Genomic DNA, 23,629 nt, shown 5'->3' with positions numbered 1-23,629 from the left:
CGCCGCACGTCACCTCGTCGCACGCCACTTCTCTTCCCGCCATACGGATTCGTCGCACGCCGCTTCTTCCCGCCTTACAGACACGCCGCTTCTCCTCCCCGCCTCACGGGCTCGTCGCTGCCCACCCATTAAGAAGGAAGAGCAGGCAGGGGGGAAGGCAGCAGCCAGATAGGCCCACAATCTGCTCAGGTAAGCCTGCACTCTCTCCCCCGACATGGTGCTCTATAATGTATTGCTGGGATAGTGGGATTTGCATTCCTCTATAGCTGATGGTACATTGCTCTGTATAATATATAGCACAATGTACCATCAGCTATAGAGGAATACAAATCCCAGCAATACATTATACACTGTATGTATAATGTACTATTGCTGGCATTTGTTGTATTCCTATTCAGCTGCTGGTATTCTGCATTGCGCCCTATAATCATTATACAGCGCAATGCAGAATACCACCAGCTATAGAGGACTACAAATCCCAGCAATAACACATATGGCGCAATGGAGAATAACACCATTTATAGAGGGAGGACTACAAATTGCAGCAATAGTACATTATAGTATAATGTACTATTGCTGGGATTTGTTGTATTCCTCTATAGCTGCTGGTATTCTACATTGCGCCGTTTAATCATTAAACAGCGCACTGCAGAATACCACCAGCTATAGAGGACTACAAGTCCCAGCAATAATAAATTATACAGCGCAATGCAGAATAACACCAGCTACAGAGGACTACAAATCCCAGCAATAGTACATTATAGTATAATGTACTATTGCTGCCATTTGTTGTATTCCTCTAAAGCTGCTGGTATTCTGCATTGCGCAGCTGTATATTGTACACCACACGTTTTTTTTTACTTCCACCGCTCCAAGCTTGCTCCCGTGATGGGCTACAATCTCAATTAAAACTAGTAGTCCATCACTGGAGCAATTTTTTTTTATCCGATTAATCGTTAATCGGCTAACTAATCGATTTTGAAAATAATCGTTAGCTGCAGCCCTAGACCGAGAGCCCGACAGTTGCAGGAGAGAGGAGGGGACCCGGCAGCGTACCTTATCCTGGGTCCCGGGTGAATGTCCCTTCCTGTCTCGGTGAGGCGCGGCGAGTTGTCACTCGGCTCCACCTCGGAATGCCCCTGCTATACAGGAATACAGGAAGCAAAAGTATTCTCATCACACCAATGGTCAGAGATGTTTCATTAAATTATCAATGAAAATAAAGTCAGCACAAATGGACAAGTAAATATAAATGTTAATGTTGAACTTAAAATGCATATTGCAGAATTGTAGAAGCTATATAGAATGAGTGAATAAGAAAAACAAAACACATTTAAAAACAATTATTTTTAAACATGTTTGGGTCATATAATAACCATATGAATAATGGAAACCGGAACAACTGTGAAAACAAAACAAAAATGTTTTAAATCATATATTCCTGTTGTACAATAACCATGTAAACAGTGGTTCCCAAAATATCATCATCATTGCTAAAATTACCCAATAAAATGAAGAATAATTACATTTATTGTTAAGACATTCATAATTGTATAGATCATTAAAATCAAAACCTTTATTCAATCAAATGTATGTAAAGCAAATAAAACAGAACAACACAATGCAAACCCGACAGGCTTAGGGAAACAACAACCCATTTTCTATCCTATTATTTATAAATTGCCATAAAAACAGATCAGAATCGTATCCGTTCTGTAATTGCCATCAGAAAAACACAGCAATGTTGTAATAATGTCACCAACATAACTAGTATAACCAATTCACCCCATACACACAACAATGGACAATTTAGGTTATGAAGCTGATTTTTTTTTTTTATGCCAAACCCATTTTGGCAAATATCTCTGACAAGAGTCAATTATGTTATATTGGTATCTCTAGAGATGCCCGATCGCTTGTATTAGCAGCAGCTGTCACTGCCGTTCCCGAGAACCGCTGTGCCCGGTGCAGCCGAGACCGGCACGGCTGCTCTGTGACAGGAGATCAACGGGAGATCGGTACACGATCTCCCTCTGATCTCCACTCCGGTCCCTGAATGCAGGAAGTGATGTATATTACTTCACTTCCGCATTCAGCTGTCATTCCCAGCTAGCGAAGCTGATGTAGCAGATCTCTGCTTCATCAGCTTCTCTTGGGGGTCCCTAGGTGACAGGGGTTTTGGAGACCCCTGATGTCTCCATAAAGAGGACCTGTCATGTAAATTGGCTATCACATAGCTTCTTAGCCCCCCCATGTGATTGCAATAAAGTTAAGTGTAAAAAAAAAAGAGTAATAAAAAAATTAAAGAAGCATGACATTTTTTTTTTTAAAGTCCCCCGCCCCCAACATACAAACGCAAACATGCGGCTGGTGCGCCTACGTGAGAAAACGACTATTGTGCTGCACAAACAGATGAGCGGTAAAAGCATTTAAAGCGTTGCCTATGGCCGATTTTCGATGTGGTCATTTTTTGCGATTTTTAAGGTTTGACATGTTTGGTGTCTATTTACCTGACGTGACCCCGTCTATTTTACAAAAAATATGGGTAAGAATAAATGTGTTTTAACATTACGTAGGGAAAACTTTTTTTTTTTTTTTCATTATATAGTAAAGAATAAACCACCCCTAGTGGTGATTATATACCTCCAAAATAAAGCTATCTGTCCCAAAACATTTTTTTATATAAATTGCAAAGCTAATGTCTGGTCATTCTGACTGGGGAAAATTTTTGACTGACTGGTGAGACACCCTAACATTTTTCAAGCCCTGAATATAGGATATGTTTTTAAACTAGTTTTTGGAAGTTTTTTCCTGATTTGCTCTTTCTCTTATTCTTTTATTGCATTTTATATTCAACATTTTCGTTTCTATTTTCTTGTATTGTAGCCCTGATGAAGCGTGAGTGTCCAAACCCCCAAAATGTGTTTTCTTTATTTAATAAAACATCACTCTGTACTCTCTGATCATTGGTGTGTCACTCTTCCTGCTTCCTGTATATTCAAGAAACAAAAACCTGACGTCGTAACTCATCACTATTTCAAAAACGAAAAAAAAGTTTTGGTTTTAGATGCACTTTAAGTGCTTACCTATCAAGTAAAGAGACTTTATTACAATTCCTTTCTTTATCAATTTCCAGATTCATGCTGTCGTATGTTAATGTTTTTTGTTCTGTTTTTGTGTTGTAGCAAATGGGGACAGCTCAGTCTATGAATCCTGTTTCTATACAAAGCAACCCTCAGGCCTTCTTATCTAAACAGCCCGGTGCTTTGCCTGTGACACAGACTGTATCACAACAGGTACATTCATCTTCAGTGTACCAGTGAATGCTTATGCTGTGCATTGTGCAATAATATTTATTTACACCAGAGTGTTTCTATTACCATCATCTCATCTGATCTACAGATGCCGGGACAGCAGGTAGCACCAGGCATGGCATCTGTCAGTCAGGTTACCATGATGGATGAACAGCAGCGAGCACAGAACCTGGTGAGTTTCCTCATTGTTTAGTGGATGAAAGAGGGGATCTTTGCAGTATATTGAAGATTGGACACTTTCCCTGCAGTTATAGCCTCTGGCACATCATTAAAGGGTTATTAAACCCTCATTTGTTTTTGCATATATCTAGCAAGGAGTAGATATATGCAAAACAAAACAAAAACTTTTTCAAAGGGTTAATACTTACCTGTGTCTCTGCCACGCGCTCCAGTCCAAACATCTGAACATTTCTCGGGCGGGTGCATGCGCAGTTCAGATGTTCGGCTGAGAGATGGGGAGAGACGTAAGGTACTGGGGGGGATTTTTTGCCTTTGTCACTTTAAGCAGTTTTATCCCACCAACAGCATGTAGACATTGTACTTACACTGATTTTAAGTGTATTTCCACTTTTACAGTCACATTTGAGAAAACCCCTCCATATGTTTGTGTTCCCATTCGCACAACATAACAAAATATATCTTACATTTTAGATCTTTTGTTGCAGCAGACACGATGGGTGAATCCACATTTTTTCTGAGCACCTTATAGAAAGACTTTGGACTCTAATTTGAGGATTGTGTTTCTCTCATTAACATACAGTGCACAAACCAAGGTTGTAATCCTTTAACCCTTTGTTAGGAAAGACAATGTTCATATCTACTTTACAAATTATAATGAATAGACTCATCACAACCCATCCTAACATTACAAAGACAGAAAAGCAAGTAGAAATGTTAACCCTTAAAAAGCCCTAACCCAGGTAAAAGCAATTTAATCTGCTAGACGTATTTTTTAAAATATGTTTTAGCTTATGCTATGTGAATGGGAACATGTAACAAATATGAAGTAGATGTTATCCCAATTTGGCTGCGTTATGGAAATATAGATTATGCTGGGTACACATGACGAGTTTTTCATTCAGCTTTCAGGGCTGACTGATTCCCCCATCTATGCTAGCGGCATCGGTGAACAAATCTCCAGCTGTAAACAGCAGTATCCGCAGAATACCCAAACAGTGATTCCAGCTGATTGGTTTTCAAGCACCTTTCAGCTTACAATTTTCCAGCTTGTCCTTTCAACAAAAGTTGATGTAATGATCACCCTCAGATGGAATTTCGACCGATTCCTGCTGACCTTGGTTCTACATAAAGTGTAACTTTTGGCATAATCAGCTTGATGTTTGTGATAAGATGCTTTCTGTCACTAGCTTTAACAAAATCGTAGTAACATCATTTTTATTGCCTGTGGATTCCGGCAGCAAACCATTTTTATAAATGGACTTAAAGTAAAAGGCGAACACATTAACCACTTCAAGTCTGCGGTGTTTATACCCCCTTCCTGTCCAGGCCATGTTTCAGTATTCAGCGCTGCTGTACTTTGACATTTTTTCCGTCATGCAACGCTGTACTGAAATGAATTTTATACAATTTTTTAGGGTCAGATAGAGCTTTCTTTTGGTGGTATTTAATCACCACTGGGGTTTTTCTTTTTTACAATATTAAGGAAAAATTACCGAAAATGTAAAAAAAAACCTTTCCTTTATATTAAATGATAAAACATTTATTATTACCCAATTTTTTGGTCAAATATAAGAGACGGGGTCACGTCGGGTAAATAGGCACCAAACATGTCAAGCCTTAAAATTGCGCGCGCGTGCAAAAACTAAAAAAACTACAATACCCAAAATTGGCCATAGGAGACGCTTTAAAAGCTTTTACCGCTCATCAGTTTAGTGTTATCAGTGATTGATGGCCCTAAAATTATTGCTCTCCGACGTTCGCGGCGATATGTAACATGTGTAGCGCACTTGTCATTTTTGCACGCTGGCGCATCTAACGCGTATATATGTGCGTAAATGAAGGGGTGGGGGACTTAAAAATTTGGGGGGTTTTTTAATTACTTTTTTATATGTGACTTATTATTTTTTTACTCTGTTTATGTTTTTTTTTACACTTATTGTTATTGCTATCACATAGGGGGATAACAATCTCCCTATGTGATAGCACAGGTACACTGACAGGTCCTCTTTATGGAGACATTAGGGGTCTCTAAGACGTCACCTGGGGACACCAAAAGAAGCTGATGACGCACAGATCTGCTTCATCAGCTTCTTCTCTCTGGCTATAGCCGCCAGAGGACTGACAGGTGGAGCAAGGAGGAAGATGCTGATCTCCCTCCCATCTTACCTCCTGACACCCTCCCGAGCCGGTCCTGGGCCGTAGATGGGCTAGCAGATCCCGGGATTGAAGGTGAGGGGTCAGGAGGGGTGGCGGCACTCAAGGGGGGGGGGCGCGCAAAGACAGCACATACATACGATCGGCAGGCTATAGAGCCGCCGATCCTATGTATATCAAACAGCCGGTAACGACTGTAAAGAACCGGCGTGTTTTTTCTGCCCGTGCGAGCAGAAAAAAAAAAGCCGCCTCATGACGGCAACCCGCAAATGTGAATCCGCCGCCCGTCCGTTTTAGCTCAAAGGACGGACAGCAAGAGGTTAAAGCCCCACTCAAGATAACACTTTTTAAGCGTTATAACAATGTTTTTTTTTTTTTCTTTTGCAAGAAAGATTTTAGCCATATGAATTAAAGCTGACCATTGTAAACAGAACATCTGCCAACATAATATGGATTGTTCAACCTTTTTCGATGCCAAGGCGTTTTTTGCCCACGTTACAATCCACATTTTAGCCCTGAAAATTACTTAAAACACCCAAGAGTTCTATATTTCCTGAAAGAATCCCTATTGAATACAGTTACAAAATTTTACATCGCATGATATTAGCGCAACTCTTTATTAACCTTCCTGGCGGTAATCCCGAGTGTGCCTCGGGGTTAATTTTCAGTACCAAAAGCGGTAACCCCGAGCCACACTCGGGATTACACTGTGCGTCACATACCTTGTCCCTACGAGCCCCGCTGTGTCCTCTGGCTGATGCCGGCATGCGTCTTCCGGGTTCCTTCCCCTGTGAGCGCCGTGTCGCGGGGGGGCGGAACCGGCGGGAAATTTAAAAGTAAAAAATAGAAAGAAAGAAAAAAAAGACTGGGATAATCAGACCGCCAGGGAGGTTAAACCCATAATTTAGTGCACAAAAACACAATATAATACCCATTTTTGGGTAAAATGTAAAAGATGCGATTATACCGAGTAGATAGATACCCAACATGCAGTACCCCAAATTGTCCATGGAAAACGCTTCAAACGCCCGTACAGGTCATTATTTTAGGGTTAACCATTAATATTGGCCGTAGAATTGTTGCTTTCACTCTCGCACACGGTGATTCCTAACATACAGTATGTAGTGTAAAATACTATAATATTTTTATATTATTATTTTTTTACTATTTTTTTCCTATCACATAGGTGGGTTTACAAGCCAACACCCATAGTGCTGATCCCAGGCCCACAGGAGGGACAGCAGAGCCTGGTAATCAAGGTGGGGGTGTCGTCTGGGAGGGGGTGGGAATAGCAGTCTTCACTGGCCCCTGGAGCCGCCAGAATTGCTTCCAGTGTAAAGCCAAATGCCGGCTTAACACAGTGAAACAGAGTCGGTTTAAAGGGGCCCACTGCCAGGGACGTTCAGCATACATTGTTGGGCAGAGAAAGGGATTAACTGTAACTGCCTTTTTTGCTGAACTGCTTGACCTGTTGGGTATCGCCGCGCACACGTGCCTCTAAATTGATGACCTGTAGGGGATTTTAAAGCATCGTCTATGGACTTTTTGGGGTACAAAATTTTGTCGCCGTTTCACAGACAGTTCAGCACACAGTTTTTAACCTGGGGATGTTGGGTATCTATTTACTCGTTGTAACCTCCATCTTTTCTATTTAATAAAAAAAATGGGTATTTCATTGTGTTTTGGGGCACTAAATGTAACTTTTTGCATTTTTCACTAAATTTTTGGGTTTGATAAGTTGCGCTAAGATTGTGCAACATAAAAATTACAACTGCTATCATTATATTCTACAGGGTCTTGGCTTTTAGAAAATATATAATGTTTGGGGGTTTGAAGTAATTTTCAGGCCTAAAACGTGAATTATATCATGGGTGTAAAATTTTTTAAAAAGGCCTCGGTCATTAATCTATCTCTAATCTATCAACCTGGCACACACATCTTGGATTATTGTCCTCTGCTTGAATCCAACAACTCCTTGGAGTCTTCCCTAGATCTGTCAGGTGTGGCTTCCTCCTCTGCTCTATCCAGAGAGAAGATTTCTACAGCTATGCAGGATTTCATATATAAAATCACAATGATAGATGACCTAGAATGCAGGGGCTGTAATTGAGCCTTTTTTAGTTCTGCACAAGGACAAGGTTGTCCTAAGACCTAGACCTTTTTTTCCCTAAAGTGGCCTCTGCCGTACTCCTGAAACAGGATATTGTTATACCAGTGCTCTGTCCTGCTCCAGTTTATTCTTTGGAGGTCTCTCTCCATTGCTTGGATGTGGCTAGGGCTGCTTGGGTCTACCTTACAGTAGCTTCTTTCCTTAAACATTTTTCAAACCTAACAGCTTAAAGTGACATTAAAGCCTAAAATGTCCCCCCCCATATTGCTGGTGTAAGGATTTACCTTAAATTATACTTCTTGATCCGAACATCTTCTTCTTTCCTGTAGTTTTCAGGCGTTCCTTCAGCACTGATGCCAGTCTCCAATCTAGCGCTGATTCCTGTCTCTTCCTGTCCCACGGTGTCTATGCGGGTGCACGCTGCCTCCATTGACTTACCTTGTGTCTCTCCTCGTCTCCCGGCCGAAGATCTCTACTGCGCATCTGCCCGCCCCTTGATTCTTTGCGGCTGCCCGAGAATTTTCAGATCTTCGGACGAGAGCGCGCGGCGGAGACGCAGGTAAGTTTTAGACTCCTTTTGTTAACTTTAAAAAAAATATATTTTTGACATATATCTACTGCTTGCTAGCAGTAGATATATGCAAAAAAACCCGGAGGCTTTATTGATCCTATAAGGATATGGCTCCACCTTTTCCAGTAATAGAACACTCCTCCAGATCTGTGAATTTTACCATGGCTTTTTGAAATTTTATCAGGTGGATATTCATGCACCAGTGGATACAAGCTTTAGACATGAGGTCCTTCAGGTGACTATTTAAGCTGCAGGCTACCCGCAATGTTTTTTCCCTAGTCATCTTCCAGGATAGCCTTGATAGATGGCTTCGCCCACCTGAAACAGGAATCACATCATCCACATTAAATAAAAAGACAGCAGCACACTCCCACCTCATTTATTTGTGTTTCCTCCGGCTGAACAGAAGCATCATAACGTTTGTTATTGTACTCTACACCTTCTTGATAGTTGCAGGGACCTCCCATGGCATGCTGCTCTCACTCACAGGGACAGTGGACCTAGAGAGCCTCATGCACTGGCCATTTTCCGGGAACGGTTCCCCCATCTTTTTGCCCAGAGGTTTCCGCTCCATGTTTGAAGGAGAGGCAACTATCCTCGCTGGTGTTAATGACCATGAGGGCTTCGCTTGTGTTGCATCGGCTCCAGGATGGCCCGGGGGGAGGGGCAGGTGGTTCCCAGGGCTTTGTTCTTTTGTCCCTCATGTCCCCCTTGGACCGTGGTGATGCCATTTACCTGCTTGATTACTGATCGCAGGTGATCTGTGGGCCATGCGTCCCTGGATGTGACGTCATAGAGGGCAGTGATGCACTTCCGATCTGGGGATACTTCTGGAAGCCGGGTGGCGGCTTGTCCAATCTACAGTTCGAGGTGTGTGTGCAGTGATGTGGGGGCATTATAATCAAGCCCTCAAGGGTGCCTCTGGTGCCAATGCTTGGGCCACGCTACCAGAGGAGGAGACGAGTCACAGCAGAACACCCATATTGTGCCTTGTTGGCAATCCACACCGGCAAGCAGGGACGCCAGGAATGGGGCAGGAGCGCAACTTCAGCCTGCCAGGTATACGTCATGCTGTCGGACACGGCATCACATGCCGCTTCTTCTGATCTGGGGGATCAAGGCACCAGCTCAACCAGGTCTTTATTTGATAATTTTCCCAACCTGTACCCTTTTTGCACTGGGGTCCTACTTCACTGGGCCAAAGGTACTTGGCTTGGTTTATGCACCTTTCAGGTTTTTTTTATCCACTTTGGTGCCGTTTTTTCACAGCTTTGGCAGGCTCAGAGTCCTTCCTATTTTTTTGTTTAGATCAAGGCCTCAGAGGATAAGCCCCTGCCAGCAGCAGCCAGTACGTGCCCAAAGAGTAGAAGATGTGCTTCCTGCAATGATAAGTTGTCTTCATCCTGGTCCAAACCATTGTGCCAATATTGTTTGGAAAAATTGGTTGCCAAGGAATCTGCAGGGATGTTCAAAGGTCTTTTAGATTCCATGAGAGATGAGATGGTGTCCACATTTTAATTGTTTCACTCTATCATTCAGAATTTGGCAGGACCGAGTACAAGCCTTTTGGCCACACCAGGGCCTTCTGCGGATTATGCAAAGAGTCTAGTCAGCTGGGGGCTCCCTGTGGCACATCGTATTCTTCCGCAGACTTAGAAGAGGGTGCTTGTGGCGAGTCTGAGGAAAATCAAGTGACTAACCCAGCAAAGTTTTTGTTCCCCTTGCAGGAAACCAATGAGCTTTTAAAAGCCATTTGGGATACCCTTGGTTTGAAGGAGGACCATACGGAGCTCTCTGTCCAAGAAAGAATGTACAAAGGGCCCCAAGTTTTAAAAAAATCGCTCCTTTCCAGTGCATCAGTTGCTCAAGGATGTGTTAAAAAAGGTTGTTTTTTTCCCTCTAGTTTAAAACCCAGGTTTCCTTTTTCCAAAGAGGATTCGGAAATCTGGGAAAATGTCCTAAGTTGGAAGCATCACTTTCCACAATTTCCAAAAATTCGGATTTATCCTTTGAGGACATGGAAGCTCTAAAGAATCCCATGGACAGAAAAGCAGAATCTTTATTCAAAAAGGCTTGGGAGGCCGCAGGTATTGGGTTTAAGTCGGCCCTGGCTATCACCTGGGTCGCCAGAACTCTGAATGTCTGGTTATCCCAGCTCCCATTACACTTAGTCGGGCACCACCAGGGAACAAATATTGTTATTCAAGGCGGTAGCTTACATAGCCGATGCCTCTGCCAAATCAGTTAAGTATTCGGCCCATACTACTGCTCTTATGAATTCTCCTAGGAGAGCTTTGTGGTTGAAAACTTCCAGGAGCACGTCTCAGGGTTAATGGGACCGCACCTGGAGCCACAGGTCTTCAAACCTGAGGGAACCGAAGGCAATAAAACTCGCTTTTCTGCACTTTGAACCATCCATTGGGGGAGAATCATGTGCAGGTACTGCAGGACAACGCCACTGCAGAGGCTTACATAAACAAGCAGGGGGGCACCAGATTGCACCTTCTGATGTCGCTAGCATAGGACATTCTTCCGTGGGCAGAGAGTAACCTGTTGTCTCTTACAGCAAGCCAATTGCAGGAGAAGCTGAACACTCTGGCATATTTTCTGAGCAGTTAAGAGCTGGATTTTCAGACGTTTCACATGTCAACCTGCAATTGGGGCATTCCGGAAGTGGATCTTTTTGCGACAAAAACTAAAAAGTGAATACTTTTTTCTCTTTAGATGAAAATGATGGTGGCTTGGGAGTTGGAGTTGGTGCTTTTGTGCACCCCTGGAAATTTCATCTGGTTTATGCTTTTCCCTCCTTCAATCTGATACCCAGTCATTTGGAAGTTGCCAAAAGAAGAGACCACAATGATTTTGATTGCACCTTTTTGGAGCAAAAAGGCCATGGTTTACGGCTGTTCATGAATGGAGCTGCAAATCCCCCTGGTTATTACCAGTTAAGAGAGATCTTTTGCATCAGTGGTTACTCCATCACCCTCAGGTTGAGGCCCAGCGTTTGGTAGCTTGGTTTCTAAAAGGGACATCCTTATCAGTAAGGACCTTTTTGACAGAGTAGTATCTACTTTGCTAGGCAGTAGAAAGCCTACTCCTTCAGCCATTTATCAAAAAGTGTGGAAAGTTTTTTCCTCATGGCGGGTGACAGACAGTTCAGGAAGTAAGTCAACGGTGGCATTAGCGCTGGACTTTCTTCAGCAGGGGTGAAAATGAACTTACCATGCAGCACTCTCAAGGTGCAAGTAGCTGCTCTTTCCAATTTTTTGGATATTAAGTTAGCTGAGGAACCTCTTGTTAAAAGGTTTTTGACAGTAGTAAGCAGGGTGCGTCTGCCAAAAAGTAAAAGCTATTCATATTGGGACCTGTCAATTGTCCTTCAGGGGTTTCTTAAACTACCTGTCGAACCTATACAGGATTGTTCCGTTAAAACACCCTGAAAACAGCTGATGGCTATAGTTTCAGCTAGGAGAGTCAGTGAGATCCACGCTTTCTCCATTGCGGACCCTTACTGTATGGTCCTTCCGGATAAAATCATTCTGAGACCAGCTTTCCTACCAAAAATAGCTTCCACATTCCATAAGTCACAAGGTGTAATCATTCCATCTTTTTGTACCAATCCAAATGGCAAGTAATACACGTCTAAATAAAACTAGTTCTTGGAGAAGATCCAGCAATCACGGGTCCAAAAAAGGTCAATAGAGCTTCCAAAAGCACCATCGCCAAGTGGATCAAATTGGCAATCGTTTTCAGAACCTGGCATTGCCAGGCAATACTACAGCACACTAAACAAGGGCCTTGGTTTCTTCATGGGCTGAAAGAGCAGGTGCTATTCCAGATCAGATCTGCAGAGCGGCTACCTGTTCCAGCTTCCAGACCTTCATCAGACATTACAGGATTGAAGTGTTTGCCAACCAGGACCAGGCATTTCGTAGAAAGGTCCTGCAGGCAGTTGTCTCACCCTGAATAAATGAGTATGGTTCTTGCTTGTCCTCTCATAGGCTGTCTTGGAAGATGACTGAGGAAAACCGGAGTTAGGTACCAGGTAACTCTGTTTCCAGGAATCTTCCAGGACAGCAGGGATCCCTTCCCTGAATATTTTCTGGTGATTTACATTCTCTTGATTGTTTTTGCTCCAGTTCTCCTGTTGACTGAGGTAGGGATGTGCTGCTGTCTTTTTATTTATTGTGGATGATGTGTTTCCTGTTTCAGGTGGGCAGATCCATCTTTCATAGGCTGTCCTGGAAGATTCCTGGAAACAGAGTTAACACGTACCTAACTCAGGTTTTTTCCCACCATTGTTTTCGTCGGCTGTTAGCATTGGTTTTGCTGTTTGCCCTACCCTCAGTTGGACTTCTTTGGGAGGTCCTTGTGTTCCTGACTTCTCCTTATCCTGTTTTTCTTGATGCATGATAAGGAAAACAGGATTTTTGTACTCACTTTAAAATCCTTTTAAATTCATCAATGGCGCTTTGGACCCACTCCTCTGTGTTTATGATCTACTTCAATTACTGCTTTCCACAAAACCTAAGCATTGACTCAGTTTTCCAGAAAACATTTTGGTGCTGTGTCCCTTAATAAACTCCAGTAAAAGGATTTTACAGTAAGTACAAGAATCCTATTTTTTTGCCAGCTTTCCCTCTGCTTATCATTTACATCATGTCCAATAGGAAACAGTACAGTTTAAGTGTTACTCTCTTCAATGACAATAATATTATGGTTTCTAATCACAGTTACATATTCGGCTGCCACAGCAACAACCTCCTCAGGCCACCACCCAGCAGCCTCAGCAGGCCTCTCAAGCCACAGTCCAAACTCCAGGTCAGTCTCAGAATCCACAGGCGGCAGCCATGTTAAGACCTCAGAATCCTGGAGCCAACCCTCAGCTTCGCAACCTCCTGCTCAGCCAGCAGCCGGTATGTATGAATGATTGTGTTGCATAAGGAATCTACCTAAAGTTGAACACTTTTTGTTCTGTCTTAATGTAGACTGGACATGTAACATAACCCGAAGCAACTTTTGGTAAAGTAACACTTTTTGTTGGAAACAAAAGTCACACAGTTTATTCTGTACAACAAAACTTAGCCGTTTCTGCTTGTAACCATGTCATTGCTGAGCAGGTCTGCTTCCACAGAACAAGATTAACTCCTGTAATGTAAAAGGCACATCCCAGTTTGCTGTAGGCTTAAATAAACTAAAGGGCACAGAAAGAAAAAATGCATGCCTAGAAAAAATGGAGAAGAAGAGTTGTGAGTAGCCACTCATTTTATCAGGACCACAGAGCTCACACTATAAAATGCTGTTGTAAAAATTAGAGGTTTTGGCAGCTAAAGGCCTGTTTGGATACAGCGAGCGAAAAGCTGACATTCCTCTCCCAGAGAAGGGAGCAGATAGAGTTCATACATTACCCATGTTGTTAAATATAAAATTGCAGGTGCTTGTTAAAGGGAATGCCTTTCATATGATACCTTTGTAGTATCTATACCCTCCTTGCTTTTGTTCTCTTCATCTTTTACTCAGGGATGGAAAGGGGGTATGAAGCCTATTCTCTGCGTTAATCACTAACACCGCTACCTTCCCCAACCAGGTTTAAATTTAGCTTTTCCAGATAGGAAATGCCATAATCACCTGAAAATGTGAAATAGAAGTTGTGTGGCAATTGTTCACAGGAACAATTGGCCTAACCAGCAGCACAACCCCAGGAACATGGGCCCACAGTTTCCATTAGAAATAATATATAGACCATTGGAAGCAGAGAGACCAAACATTGCTTCCAGGTGGACAGACTGGAACAGGCAATTTTTTTAACGTAATTTCCACCAGGTAGATAGCAATGGCTTGAGCCACAGCACCTACATAGATGGTGATTACTCCCATGGTTTAAAGGATAAGTGCACTTTAAAACAAGGTGCATTTATCCTTTTGACCCCGCCCCCTGACCTAACTTAACCCCTGCTTCATCCTGCACAGATGCATAGTTACCTCAATCTGACAAACATGGTTTCGCTGTTTGTTTACATTCAGTGCTGCAAGTTTTCATTGCCCTGGCTGCACCTGCGCATTACAGCCCTATAAACTTTTATGGAGCTGTCTCCGATCTTCTCCAGCCTTGGGACACAGCCCAATAGAAATCTTTGGGGCACTAATCACAGGAGTGGTCAGGACAGTGAACACTTTCACCACTGGATGTAAAGAAACAGTGTAACTGTGGCCATTGGGTTTAGGGTAAGTATGCATATGTGCACAGGAGGGTGGGTTAGGTTAGGTCAGCAGAAGGGGGCCAAAAAAATAAATGTACTTTGTTTGAAGTCCACTTATTCTTTAAATACTAGCAACTCTGTCTGTGAACGGCAGGGTCTGCTTCTCAGTGACAACACTACATGCCGCACTAAAAACCCACTCAGAAAGCACACTGAAAGCCAGACAAGCCAGAATATATGAAACAAGTTTTGACTGGTTTTCAGACCTTGCAACCCCAGAATTCACTTCTGTCGCATCCAGTGGTGCTGCTGCTGCTTGCTAATACTGCCGATATGTTGTCCAAAACTGAGATGGATTTGTGGGGGACACGGTTCCTCTAGGTAGCCAACCTAGGAGAAAGCCTCTGCCATCAGCCCTCTGAGGGCTGCGCAGGACTGCTGCAGTCTTTTCTCTTCCTTTGCCACACCCCAAAACTGCACCATATTTCCCTTGTACTTGCACCACCAGGCTGAAAACATGAGCATAAAAAGCCATGTGAGTAGGTCCCACGGCCTTTGACTCCCTCCTACTGGCTTCCTCACCTCCGACACACTCTGTCTTTCCTATCTATGCCATACTCTCCTCCTTGATCTTTTCAACCCTACCAAACTATACTTCTGCGTAGACACGCGAGCTGGGGTTCCCATTACAGAAGCGGACTGGGAGAAATCGTTTGCCCTCACCCACTTCCTCTCCGTCGCCAGTAAGGCCCATGAAAAGAACCTGAAAGTACTCGTATATCAGATGGTAAAGATGCCCGGAGGTTCTCCACCGATATTACCCTGAGGTGTCTGACACCTGCTGGCGCTGTTACAACTCCTTAGGTAACATGACACATATCTGGTGGAGCTGCCCTCTGATACAGGGCTTCTGGAAGGGGGTGCTGCGGGTATACCTCAGAGTGACAGGTACAGTGATTATGAATGACCCCAAAATTCTGTTAATATCGATAATACCTGGGTAACGTCGGTCGGCGAGAGGTGGTCTCTCGCGGCACTTCCTCGCGGCTGCAGGAGCAGTTATCCCACGTCGCTGGCGTACATCTGTGGCCCCCACCCTCGCGGAATGGGCTGTGGAGATGGATCGTATAGCAGACCTGGAAGGCCTCTTGGCTGAGGAGCGTGACACTGGGGATAAGTATGTGCGCACTTGGTCCATCTGGACCGTCTTTGGAGCCTTAGCAGGCTTCGTTGAGCCCCTTACTCCTTGACCTGCTTGCCGACCAGGTGAAATCGATTATATGACAGGGAGTGGGCAACTGATCTGCCTCCCCTCTACTCTTTCTGGCCCCTTTTTTTGTTTGTTTTCTGCCTCTCTATTCCCTTTACTTTACTTCTCTCCCTCCTGGGGGTTTAGCGTGAATGCCTTGTCCTTAATACTGCTTAAACTCTACTGGTGACATAGCACAAAAAATAAATAAAATAAAAAATGTGTACAAAAAAAAATAATAAAAAAAAGCACAACCCTTCCCTTCCCCCACATAACACACACAGATTGTGGTGCACACCATGCACATGCGCTGCAGTGCGTTGTTAGAACGCATCGCAGTGCATGATCTTTTTTATTTTATTTTCTTTAAAAAAAACATTAAATTAACTGTGGCAGCGCATGGCAAAGCTTTGTGACTCATTGCCATGCGTTGTGATACCTTGTGTTGCAATTAAATATACACCTGTATCATTTTATCACAACACAAACACCAAAACAATTTTTTACATAAGTCGATTATTTACAGTTTTGCATACCTTCATTTTTTTACCTTTTCGCAAAAAGGCGCAATTACAAATTTGCTAATATTTGTTATTTATTAACTCAATACAGTTTTATCTTTTAGATTTAGTCAGAAAATATTTTTTTTTGTGCACGGATACTGATTTTGGTGTGTTTTAACAATTGAATTGTGTATTTTTATCGGTTTAATATTAATTTGAGAAACATTTGCGCAATTATCGCAGGGCCTACAAATTTAGTATCACCATCTTTTTATTCTACCGGGCCTGCGCTTTCAGAAAATATATGGTTTGGGGGGTCTTTTACAAACGCTAGCAACGCAGCAGTTGAAAATCAAATCAATAGGAAAAAATTGCAGAAAATTCAAAAATGGCTTGGCCAGCTGATTTGAAAAATGTTCCGGAGGGCTTGGCAGCGAAAGGGTTAAAAGAGAAGTAAAGCGACTCTGTTTTTGGGCTTTATTTCTCTTTTGGGTCAAAGGATTACATTTACTTATATACTCCTATGACCCAAAGTCAGCAGATGACACTCTAATGCCCACAACACAAAGCCGCACCACAACCAGGAAGGATCCCGACAATATTGTGTTTTGATCCACCTTAGCTGCCCAGGTAACAACATGTATTGTATCCTTTTGTTGTTAATATTTTAAAATAGTACGGTTTCTCAAAATTCTGTACCTCCAGTTTGTGAAAACTCTGTAAGGGGAATTTATCAAATCTGGAGCAGCTGTGCACTGCAACCAATCAGCATCCACCTTTCATTTTCAAATCTTAACTGAACAAACTGAAGAGAGAAGCTAATTGGTTAACATGGGCAACTGCTCCAGATTTTGATAAATTCCCCCCAATGTTTTTTTGGTGTTCTTACCTGTAAGGATATACATCAGAGCGGTAACAAACCAAGATAGGGCCGTGCATCTACTATCTGTAAGCCAACAATTCAATTTTTTCAGATTTTTTTCTATGTAAGATTATTAGTAGTGAACATAAGCTCATGGGGATTTCTTTTGATGCTAGTGCTGGGTTTGGGCTGGTGGAGATGGGGGTGATTAATGAAATAAATGGGAAGATGTTGGTTAATTTCCCAATGCCATCTTATGTGGATTAGGGAACCTATGTACCTTCGGTGTCCCCAGCATAGCAGTGGCAGATTATGGCTGATCCTATCAATTCTGTAAGTCCAAAATATGTGGGAACAGCTTTTAGAAGATATTCTAGTATATTGAGAAGATCAATTTCCTTTTCTGCCTCTATTGATGAGAGCAATGAAGGCATTTGTTTTTTTCTGCCTACTGCCCCAGCTTTAAAAAAAGAAAATCTCCTTGTTCCCCTAGGCGCTTGCTGACAGAAAAAGGATTTTTTTTTCTTCACACCATCAAATCTTTTTCATCAACGTTCACCTCCTCCAAAGAACTTTGATATTATTGAAGCTGCATAGCGGGGATGGAGTTATAGTCCATTGGAGGCTCCAACTTAGTGTCCAGCATAACCCACTGGATGAGGATGGCTCTGTGCTGTATCCTTCAATAAACAGAAGAAAGGATTTTACAACAATTAGAAAAGATTATATCCCCCCACCGCTCCTTTTAGGACTGCTTTTGAATGTCTACAGGTCTGCTGTGTCTTCCAGTGCACGTTCATTGAAAAAGGGATTTTCTTTGTACTTATAACATCCTTTTCTAGATTAGTTTAGTAGGGAGACACAGATCCTGCAGTTCTGTGTTGGTTCCCTTGCAATTACCATTGCCTATGGTTTGCTGGAAATCTAATATTCTATATTTCTTCTGCCTGTTCAGGGTACTGCTAGTTACTCCTGGTCCTTTATTTTCAGTGTATTGGGGTATAGGTTACAGAGTAACAATCATACCTTTTTGATTATTGTTCTACCTTTAAGGGGCAGGGCTTAAACCCAGTGGTCTGCTGTGTTCCCAATGAATTGAAAGAAAACCATGGCTCAACTTTGTGGCCATCGTTTTCTTTAGGGTCACAGGAGGACATTTGCTATGTCCTCCTGTGACCCAAAACCAAGCATATAGTGGGCTGTTGGCCTCTGTATGCTGACCGTGCTGAGCCGCGCTGCGGTCGGTAAAGTTCTCGACAATATTGTTGCACGCCGCCACCTGATTGACAGCTGGCTCTGCCTCTCTAGAGCCAGAGCCAGCTGTGCCCATCCTTTCTCCCGTCTGTCCCTCCAGTCAGTGGTGGAGGAACAGAGAGGTAAGGGGGGGATCCCTGCGGGGAGTGGTGACTGACAGTCACAGCTCTCTGCAGGGAGAAGATCAGGAACTGAGTGATGAGCGGTATGTGATCGCTCAGTTCTCGATCAATAGAGCTGACGTGACAGCTTCAGTGTCACACGTGGAATCTAATTATGGGGATGAGTGTATTTCCCTCACCCTATAATTCTCTAATCGTGAAAATATTTTTGTTTATGTAATGCTAATGAATTTCTAATAACCATGGTATTGTGAAAATCCTTTTTGTTATGAAGATCAGCCAGTTTAATGAGTAAACTGAATTAAACAAGTCATCACAGAACTCTCTTTTCATATGGCTCAATCTGCAGTTTCAGTGAGGCAGGGCAGGCCTGAATGAAGAGGACTACTGCCTTTTGTACTGTCTCTACATTAACCCATAGTGCTATGACGCTTTTTTGTTACGTTATGTTTTAAAAATGCAAACGTCATTTTGAAAGTTTTTCAACTTAAGCAAATTAAAATAAAGTTAATTTAAAATCACACAATTTGGTTGAAATCATTTGAATGTAATGACTTCTTCCCTGCGTTGCAGCCACAGCCCAGTGTTCCTCAGACTCAGCAACCTTTGCACCACCTGCAGCAGGCAGCACAGGGCATGCTCCCCCACCAGGCACTTGGGCAACAAATGCAGCACCAGGCCCCTGGACAATCACAGTTGCAGATGCCAGGACAGTCACTTATGCACCAGGCCCCAACACAGCAGTGGGGCAATCAGATGGCACAACGGGCACCTATGCCAGGTAAGATTATTAATATGGTAATATTGTATATGTCAGTGCTTAGCTTGCAATTCCAGTTACATAAGGATGGAAAAACACAGCTGTCTATCAAGTTTAACCCCTCACATTTAACTCCGCTTTGGTCCAGAGAATGAACTTGCACAACTGTTGCCAATTTTGCCTTACAAGAGGTACAATCTTCCTTTAAGGACCACAAGGTTGGCTGGCTGAATTCCCTAGGACACAACATTTCTTTTAGTCTTTAGATTCTATAATCCTGGATATTGGTTTCTATAATTGACACCAAGTCTTTTTTTCTAATATCAGTATTTCAGTCATTTTTTTTTTCTAAATTGGTAAAATATTCCACAAATTAGTATGTAGATCGTGGGGGGTATTTTATGGGCAGATTGTGCAAACTATGTTATGTGCATGACAGTGGGTTTGACCATGGTCTCTGCGTGCAGGAGAACAGTTTAAAGGCTAGGTATACAGATGGTACAACAGCAGGCATGATGAGCAAGGGAGGAGTATTCAGGCTATCACAGCAGGCAGTATGTGCACAGGAGAAGTGATGGTGGGCAATATGTGCATGAGAAGAGAGTATAAGGGTATGACAGTGGGCAGGATATGCAGGAGCAGAGTTTGGAGCATATTAGAACGGGTAGTGTGTGCAGGAGAGGACAGCATACACCTTGTGCAGATGGGGTGTGTAAGAAATAGGGGGGTAAGGAGTGAAAGTGCAGGAGAACAAATTAGAATGGTATACATTTTGTATGTATCTGCTCAGCTCAGGGCACTTTCCGATGTGCAGAAGAGATTGATTATAAAGAGGGAGATGAGGCCAGCAGTGACAAAAGAAGATTAAGGAGCAGTGAATGTGTGTATTTATATATACATGCATATGTTAGGGGTACGTAAAGTGACACTAAACTCAGGAATTAAATCTTAAAAATGCATTGAAGTACCCTAACTATTAACAAAAATGTTCCTTATTTGTGTATCACTCGGCTGTAGATCCTCAAATCATCTCTGAATCAATGCTGACACTGTCCTTCCTTCTGGAGGGTGGCTACTTTTGCTCCCCATGGACCCTGTGGGTGTTGTAAAGTAGCCACCGCTCCAAACTCGCTCCTTTGATGGACTACAATCTCACGTTTAGTTTACTAATTTGTATTGAAATTATAGTCCATCACGGGAGCGAGCTTGGAACGGTGGCTACTTTACAACACACACAGGGACCATGGGGAACAAAAGTAGCCACCTTCCCGAAGGAAGGACAGTGTCACCAATTCAGAGATGATTTGAGGATGTAGGGTAGAGTAGTACTGAGTACTGGAGGCTGTGGAATTCCTGGTGAAGCTAATATGGGAGGACATTAAGCCAATTTTTCTTACATGGTAGAGAAGACATGGCTGCTTTCAGTCCTGACAGAAGTGTCCTCTCTCCCCCTGCTCCCTCAGTCAGAGTTCTGGCCCCAGGATACCAGCCTGCTCTTAACTACAGGAGCAAGAGCTGAAGTTCCTCAATAACAAGCTGGCCCTTTAAATGATGTGGAGGTGGACAAGTCTGCTGAATCTGCAGCTGGAGGACAAACAAGAGGAAGTAGTTTGGGAGGCAGGGGGTTGCATTGCCAGAAACATAGCCAAGATTGCACATGTGCCTGTGTTTCTGGTTAGTGACTATTCATGTCCACTACCCTGTTAATACTAATTACGTGCCGTATATAATTCAGTAACTCCAGTGAGGAGGTCTGTCTTAGCTCAATATCAGCATATCTCCCTGCCTTGAAGTTGTCTTCCTCCTGCCACCCTAGCCTTACATAATGAGTGAACTCACCGACACTGGCCATGGAGTGAAATATTTTTGCAAGAATATATCTTTTTGATACACTTACAAAAAGATAACACTTTTTGTTTTCATTTTGGATAGAGCTGGAGAGGGTTAAACCCTTATCAGTTTGTTTTTTTACTGTGTCCCATTGAGAAGATTTCCTTTAACTTATTGTCTTGAAAACGCAACAGAAAATGAGAGGAAATATCCTGTGAGAGAAATTCCCATCTTTTTGCAGTTCTTGCTAGAACATTTGTCCCCATTGAATAATTTACCTTGACCTCTGGTGACCACTGTGTCAAATTTTGGATTTCCCCTCACTATGTTCAGCGCTGATTGCCAGGACAAATAAAGGGGGAACTCTCCCTAAGCAGGACAACGACCGCGATAACAACTTACATAGGTTGAAAAAAGCCCATCAAGTTCAACGTATAGAGATGAGAAAAAAAAGAAAAGCTTAAACAGAGCGCTATGCCCACAGTTACCCACTTTTGATCCAGAGGAAAGCAAAAAAAGAAAACCCCCTATTGGGCATAGTTCAATTTGTTTCAAAGGAAAAAATATTCCTTCCTGATCCCAGGGGTGTCAAACTCAATTTAATCAAGAGCCGCATCAACATTATGGTTGCCCTCAAAGGACCTGTAAGACTATATAAATGTATCTAATATTTATCATAATTGCCTCTGCATTCCATTATCACTGGTTTTAGTAATAACTTAATACCTAGATCTGAAAGTAGAAGTCTAGGAAATGGCTTAGTGGGCCGGATTCGGCCCCTGGGCCTTGAGTTTGACACATGTGCCATAAGGAAATCAGATATTCCCTGGATCAATGATCTAAGAACTCAATATCCGGTAATATTCTGTGCATTTAGGAATACTTCCAGAGTTTTTTAATTACAGTATTGAAAGGGGATCTACTCCTTCCCCACTCTATCCAAAACATTCAAAAAAAGTTTTGCCTCTACACACACTTTAAATGGAAAACATTTAACTGTAAAAAATGTTGATATTGTATCGGCTGGGTGTATCCTTATTTCGTTTTGCCTTTAGTCTATTTTGCTTAAGTGAAATAAACTGCGAGCTAACTACAAAATATTAGTCAAGAGCTAAAGATTTTCCTTCAAATACATTTTCTGTTCATTGAATTCTTATTGTTTTAGGAGTGATGATGAACACAGGGCCCCGTGGACCAGTTACCCAGCCAGGACTTCAGCAGGTTCAGGCTCAAAGTGTCATGGAGGATGATATCCTAATGGACCTAATCTGAAGATAAAGCAGGATTTTCCTTCTTTATGAACTGCGATTCTCTTTTCCCCTTAAACTTAAAGAGATTATCCAGGAAAGAATGAAACCATTTACACTTACCGGACAAGGGACACTCCTAAGTGATTTATAGTCCTCTGCTCATCATTTTTTTACAGAATATCCTATGGGCTGTGTATAGTCTGAGAGCCCTTCATAAAAACGCCATTGTTCAGATGGACCATTTGTTAAGGGAGGTGCTGCCGTAAATGTTTACAAACTTGAATATGGATCCAAGGAGTCCTGCCATTTACAGGTAATCTGCCAGAGCATTGCTGGATTTTAAAGTTTCTCATAGAAGTGGATGGCTGTAATCTTTGAAAAAAGTCCCCTTTTCTGGATGAGCGTATCCGTTCTGATGGAGGCACCTTACAACTTACCAATAGGCCCAACTAGACTGCCATCTATGTGCAAAAGTGGGCTATGTAGTTGCTCTTTTCATATCTACATATCAATGTCCAGGAATCTCTAAGAAGGACTTGGAAGGATAGTCTTTTGAATTCCTCATGCACTCCCTTCAGCACCTCACCAGTTTGCATTCAGTTTTCAATTCTAACCATGACAAGCTGATAACAATCATGTGAAAGCCAGAATATGGTGCTGCTTCTTTACATCCCTCCAGGTTCTGGCTTATTTGGTTAGATTTCATGGTTCAGTGGATAAAAGCGTGTTACAGAAAGTACCCCTTTTTCTGGTGTTTTGTGATATCTAATATACACAGTAATGTGTCTACATGGTTAATAATTAAACTTTATTTTAGAAGTTACTTGCTGGGTGTTGAATTTTTCTGCATCTGTCCATGCTTCTGATGCTTTAAGAAGAGTGATAATAACATTCATTTGTTTTGAAATGTGTAATACAGTTGTGATCAAAATGATTCAACCCCTATTGCAAATCAGGTGTATTGGCAAAAGTTACAATTTCAGTTGTTTGCGATGGACAAATCAAACAAAAGAAATTGAAATAGGTCAACACAACGAATGTTTCAAGTAGTTTCCCCAAATTCTACTGTAAAAATGCAATTTTTAATAACTTCTGCAGTCTCAAAATTATACTGTAGAATCCCTCACAAGAGCACAAATCTGAGATTTCTGAGAAGGCGGTTTGAGAAAAACCCTCAAGTGATTGCAGAAGACCTGCAGCAAGACTTGGTGGTAACAGGCACTGAGGTTTCAGTTTGCACAGTAAGGCGCGCAGTAAATGCAGGTTTTCA

General features: G+C 42.4%; 1 protein-coding gene across 1 annotated transcript in view; it reads left to right on the top strand.

Moving 5' to 3' along the window:
* Window positions 1-22,432, top strand: part of MED25 (mediator complex subunit 25) — a 58,555-nt gene extending 36,123 nt beyond the window's left edge. The window contains 5 exon segments of the mRNA XM_018562787.1: window positions 3,186-3,296; window positions 3,403-3,486; window positions 13,063-13,245; window positions 19,093-19,300; window positions 22,275-22,432. Coding sequence (XP_018418289.1) covers window positions 3,186-3,296; window positions 3,403-3,486; window positions 13,063-13,245; window positions 19,093-19,300; window positions 22,275-22,381 — 693 coding nt within the window. The 3' untranslated portion in view covers window positions 22,382-22,432.
* The last annotated feature ends 1,197 nt before the right edge of the window (window positions 22,433-23,629 follow it).

Source organism: Nanorana parkeri, unplaced genomic scaffold (assembly GCF_000935625.1).
Source record: "Nanorana parkeri isolate BGI_ZX_2015 unplaced genomic scaffold, ASM93562v1 scaffold600, whole genome shotgun sequence".
Lineage (NCBI taxonomy): Eukaryota > Metazoa > Chordata > Amphibia > Anura > Dicroglossidae > Nanorana > Nanorana parkeri.
The sequence above is the reverse complement of the archived record's forward strand: the minus strand, read 5'-3'. Positions and strand labels throughout refer to the sequence as shown.